Source organism: Daktulosphaira vitifoliae, unplaced genomic scaffold (assembly GCF_025091365.1).
Source record: "Daktulosphaira vitifoliae isolate Bord-2020 unplaced genomic scaffold, ASM2509136v1 Scaffold_2, whole genome shotgun sequence".
Classification (NCBI taxonomy): Eukaryota; Metazoa; Arthropoda; class Insecta; order Hemiptera; family Phylloxeridae; genus Daktulosphaira; species Daktulosphaira vitifoliae.
In genome coordinates this window covers 9,218,488-9,224,487 of record NW_026099573.1, presented here as the reverse complement: position 1 = coordinate 9,224,487, position 6,000 = coordinate 9,218,488, and the positions used below count along the sequence as shown (strand labels likewise).

At 30.1% G+C, this 6,000-nt stretch overlaps 1 protein-coding gene across 2 annotated transcripts in view; it reads left to right on the top strand.

Moving 5' to 3' along the window:
• The first annotated feature begins 358 nt into the window (after positions 1–358).
• Positions 359–6,000, top strand: part of LOC126899952 (uncharacterized) — a 40,872-nt gene continuing 35,230 nt past the window's right edge. Inside the window, exons 1-2 of one of the 2 annotated variants that reach the window (XM_050675247.1) lie at positions 359–475; positions 568–705. In XM_050675247.1, coding sequence (XP_050531204.1) covers positions 676–705 — 30 coding nt within the window. In that variant the 5' untranslated portion in view covers positions 359–475; positions 568–675. Of the gene's footprint in view, positions 476–567; positions 706–6,000 lie in introns of those variants that run through there. The other variant, XM_050675252.1, reaches the window with a different exon arrangement.

Below are 6,000 nucleotides of genomic sequence, written 5' to 3'. Positions count from 1 at the left end.
TAAAAAAGATAAATGCGAACTGTTTGTCCACATTCTAGAAAATATTTTCACGTTAAATGACGCACTAGAAAACGCTATTCCGAAGCATGCAACAACAATTATTATTTTGACATATATTACTTAAAGACATTTTTCTATACAAAACTTAGTTTGCGAGGTTAGAATTTACTATGGATCAGTAATTTATTTTTCAGTTATATAATTACCGTTGGCATATCCTGGAGAAATTTAAGTGCAGTGGTTTCCCGTTTCCTTCTGCACTGGGAACATGGTGCTTTTTCGCCACCGTAGAAGCGCACGCGTGGCCACACATCCGTTCACCTACGGCGGTAAGTGCGCCTTAACACTAGCGTTTTGTCAACAACTAGTGTGATTACCGCGCCACACCACGCCCCGTAATTACACTAAATGGAAAAAATTGTTTTTCTGTTAACAGATTATCATTTAAATAAAAATTATATTTGTAAAATATAAGGTATTTATAAAATGCCTTAAATCATTTATTATAGATAATTTAATTTATGTCAATATAACTCAAATTTTATTTGTTATTAAAAATATTTGTAGTGATGACGCAGAATAGTCTCTATTGAAAACAACTTAAAATCAAAAATAAATTGAAGATAAATTTCATTTTAAACATAGTCGTGAGTGTATAAATGTATTTAAAGCATAATGCTACAACTTACAAAGAACTTTAAAAAAGTAAGTCACACACAAACTTTCTTAAATCTTTATAGCATCGGCAACTATGGTCATTAGCTATAAATGTTTACAATATATTTTTACATTTTAAATTTTTACAATAACACAGTGTTAATATTTTTTATTTTCCATTAATATTAAATTTCTATACAGGGTGTTCAGTAAGTAAGGAAACAGGTCAATTGTTACAAACAATGAGAACAATAGAAACCCGTTTCCTGACTTACTGAACACCCTGTATACAGTTTTGCTTCGTGGAGGAATCTGATTGTTTTTTTTTTTTGGTTCATTTTTGTCCGGTCCCAAGCTTTCAGCCAATGAGTGGCTGTTGATTTTCACCTCCTCATTTCTATTAAGTAAAAAAGGTTTTCGCCACGGTTTTATTGATTGTTTTACTTTATGCAGTTTGGATGTTCCATGTTGCTATCTTAATTGCCATTTTTTTGCTGTGTTTTCTTTTATCATGCATATCATTTCTTTTATTGTGAGTTGTTTAAATATTGTTACGCTTGTATTACTTATTGCACTTTTAGCTGTTCTTTCTGCTTCTTAATTTCCTTCAATGCCACAATGCCCTAATACCCACATGATAACTATTTCTCTACCTTGGTTGGCCGCCATTTTAAGTTTTTTGTGGATTCTCAGTGTTAATTCGTCATCGGAAAATTTATTTTTAATGCATTCGATTACACTAAGTGAGTCACTGAATATGATATATTTTTTTGTTTTGTGTTTATGTCAATAGCTGTTAATATAATTATGGCTTCAAGTGTAAATATGCTGATGTTTGTTTGAGTTTTAAGTATTATTTTACTGTTTTCTGACACTGCAGCTATGTTCGAGCCGTTTTCGTGTTTAGATCAAAAAACCTCGTCTACAAATTAAAGGGGACAAAGAAAGATAAAAAAAACAGATATTAATAAAAAAAATAGTTACACCTACACTTTTAATATTAGAGAATACGATGAACGTCTTCGGGTACCCGCCGGCTATTAATCGCGGCAGTACCGCTAAGCACGGCGGGTATACGTCCCAAGTAAGCGACTGGTTTTAGGCAGTTAGACTTAGCTTGCAAGACGTTGGGGCACCTCGGAATAAAGTGCACTACGTCACCACATTGTACTAATAATATATAGATATCACCCATAAAACACAAATGCCGTCCATGAACCGGTCTAAAGTAGTACACAGCTGACTATCTCGCGCGCACAAACTGATAAACGCCGTCGCAGTACGCATTCGGCTCAATAAATATATATATATATATATACAAATAGACAAAAAAATAAATAGATACTTACAAGTGATTTAATTATTTGAAAAAGTGTTGATGTTTGTCCACCCCATGTTGATTGTAGTGCGATTTTTTTTTAAATTGATTAAGAATTTCATTTTTGTTTTAACATTATTGTTGCTTGATGTTACGATTGATTGATGTTAAAATGTTTCCTCGCTGTTCAGAGGAGGTTTGGTTTAGAATAAAAGGTTAGATAGTTGTGTTAATTTGGTTTTCATTGACCGGTTATTGATGTAGGGACGGATTTTTTTTATTGTTTCCATTATGTATGGTATATTATTGTCAATGTCTTTGCATAATGATTGAATGTTAATTTGCTTGTTGTTAAAATTTTCCATTATATATTTGAATTGTAAGTATGATATCGAACTGCTGTTTTTATTGCTATTAAAAAAGGGTTCAGCTTGTTTGAGACAGTCATCTACACTTTTGTTATCTAATAGATTAGATGAATTAGAGCGAGCGATAACTTTTGGTTTTTTTTTTGTTGGTTGTTGGGTAGATTTTGGTGATGAGGTAGATTTGTGAGATGTTATATCTGAAAGAGGTCTTTTTGTTTGGTCTTGCATTGTGTATCTTGTGTTGTTATTTTTGTGGTGATATGGTCCGGTGAACTATTCGCTATGTAGGAGTCGTATTGTGTTTTAGACTTTGTTTTTATGCTGTGAGAAGAGTTGAGGTTTATTTGTGATGTGGTATTTAGTGAAGAGTGTGTATTATCAACTGACTAGTCCATTTGGCTTTTTGTTATAAGTTCGTCGAGTGACGGACTATTTGGGGGTTGTATATTCTCTAATAATTCAAAGTTAAAATCTTCCGAAAGATTTTGTATTTGTATTAAATTATTTAGGTAATTGAGTGGTTGGATATGATTTGTATTGTTTTTGCAAGACATAGAGATGTGACCTGTTAGTTTGCAAGTGAAACAAGTGATTTTGTCATCTGTGAAAAAAATTCTAAATTGTGTTTCATTTATGTTTATTAATAGTGATCCCGGTACTTTTGTGCTATCTTCGTGTTTAATGTGTGTTTGTCGACGAAAAATTAATATGTGTTTATAGCCTGTTTCTTTTATTCCGGCTTTTAAATAATATATTTCAGATATTGGTGTTATATTAATGTTCTCTAGTGCGTTTAGTATTGTCTGGTTAGGGATAGAATAGCATACATTTGATATAATTATTCTCTTGGCCGGGTTAAGGAGTCTGAGTATAGGATTTTCGTGTTCATTTATTTTAATTATTCCTTGTGATTTTTCTAGTAGAGATTGTAGTATTTGTTCATTGGATAAAAAAATGCATAGCGGCTCATTGATATTTTTGATACAAATATGATGTTTATCGGAGAGATTATTTGTCCGATAGCAATAATATAATCTTTTAATGGTATTCCGTCAATTGGATGTAGTTCAATAGCCTGTTCCCTTTTTGGTGTGTTTGAGTTTGCCGTTGCTAGTACAATGTTCAGCTTCTTATTCGTGTCCATGAATTGTTTACTATGAGATGTTGAGTTGTTGATTGGTGTGGGTGGGCAGTGTGTGCAGAAATATGTGAGGTGTTGGATGATTTTGAGGAGGAAGAGGAGGAATTAGCTGTGTCGTGCAAACTGGTTGGTTTTGTTAGTAGTATGCGTGCGAGCTGTTGGAGAGGCGGATTTGAGTATGACAATTGTGTTTGTTTTAGGTTGTTCGCCGATTACTTTGGAAATCGCATTTCCTTTGTTAGTCGAATTTATCGAAGTTCCGTTTGAGAACGGTGTTTTGGGCGAAGGGCCCGGTTTATTTGGATTCATTTTGGCATTATGTTTTATATAAAAGTCATATTACCTGTATTTAATTATTAAATTATTTTGTAATCATTAATTTTTTTTAAAAAATAAGAAAACTAGTTTTAAATTTCCCTCGGTGGAAAAAAAATGAACATTTTTTAAATAATGAGTTCAATGTTATTAAATATATATAATTTAGATGTATTTTAAGAGGAAAACGGCTAATAATGAGCTGAGTATTCAGTGGTCGCATAACAAAATATAAATTAATATAAGGCAATGTATCTTCCGCTAATTAAGTAAAAATACAATTTTTTTAAATATAATTAAATCCAAAAGTTGAAATATAGTAGTTATTATTTAATAAATAATTCAAACATTAGTTCTTTTGAGAAACATCATTAGTCACCATTATCGTTAATATACGAATAGGCTTTGTCTAGCTGGTGCTTTGCTCCAGACCCGATACTTTAGGGATCTCACGCACCTACAGTGCGTTAGGCTCTTCGAGCTGTCCTTACAGTTAGACCATTGATTCTGGTAAAAGTACCCGATTACGCCGGGCAATAAATGTTGTGCAGGAAAAGTATAATTCAAAATTAGTAAATAGTGAAATGAATAAATTATAAAATTTACATTTTTTGACCAAGATCATGACAATAGTTAAATAATATTTAAATTTAAACACTATTTTTGATTTATGCAACAGCAATTGAAAATAATGATTTCTGTATTTAATACAGTAAAATATCAATAGAAACTTGGTCTAAAATTACTTAATATTAACAAGCTGTAACAAACGAACGGTTAATAGGAAAAAAAATTGTACGAACAAAGTTGCTGGAACAAGATTTTTTTTTCTAAAATACTATAAAATTAAAAATAAGGGTTCCCATTTAAGAAAGTTATAAATAAAGGTATTTATCCCTGAAGAGACGAATGAAATAATGATTTGAATACATTATCTACAATAATTGTAGAGATTTTTGAACTTGATATTTTTTCTCTTTAAAAAATTTTTAATTCTCAATAGTTTCTGAGAAAATGTCTTACCAGATTTCGATCACACTGTATAATAAGATTAAGTAAATAATAATAGTATTTATTTTAGTAACCACAATAATACTGTCCAAGTTAAGCTATCAGATCAATAAAGGTAAGTTGCCGCAAGCGTGATAAAATGTCGACTGACTTCGTTATGTTTCTAATTAATTAAAAAAAAGTGTGTAATCGGTTTATTTACACCCGCGTGCCGCATACTCATAGTTGAGCTGTAGGGTCGATTGTGCTGATCACGTACTAGTATAGTTTTTAATTGTTAATGTTGGTAAAGGACGAATAATCTCTCCGAAACAGTATTTATACTGAGAATAATTGAGTGGTTTATGATAAGCCAATCTTTCTATAAGGACAAAATCAACTCTTTCCATTTCATTTTTATTCAAAAATCTCCCCTTGTAATTTTCTAATTTGAATAAATTATAAAATTAAAATAATTTTTTTTTATTCGTTATGTTTTTCTTTAGTTATTACAATAAAAAAAATTTGTTATTTTATGCATTCATTTTCAATTTAAAATCTTTTTGTAAACACAAAAAAATAAATTATACCATTCTTCCAAAATTGATAGTGCGTTTTAAATAAACATATATATTAATTTAAAGTATTTTTAAATAATTTGTCATTGCTATATTAATACGCTTAAAGGCATTTTCATAAAAATTTCACTAACATTAATACATTTTTTTAGATCCAAGGTCATCATATTCTAAACGTTAACTTGCCTTGTTCTCCTCTACATCAGTCCAAACTATATCTACTGCGCATTTTTATTTGGTAACATCCATAAATAAATAGAAAATAATCTAACTAAGAAAATGACAAGTGGATAATAATTTTTGAACTTGTACTTCAGAAGTTAAAACCATTTTAAAATATAAGCCTAGGCGAGGTGTAAGTTATGTTATTATTGTCACGAGACATTTTTGTGCCATACTGCTCCCCTTTAAGTAAAAAAACGTTAATATTAAAAAATAAACATAAGGTATATAGGATGTATTAAAAAATTAATTAATAATTAAAAAATAAAAAATTCGTTAACTTAAAAAAATTTTAAAAATATATTCCTGAAATAAGTATTATTTAGTTAATGAAGCAAGTTTTATAAATGGATCATTTAATATGAATTTACTTCAGAGAATTGATATCCTGCATAATCTTATTATACAGTG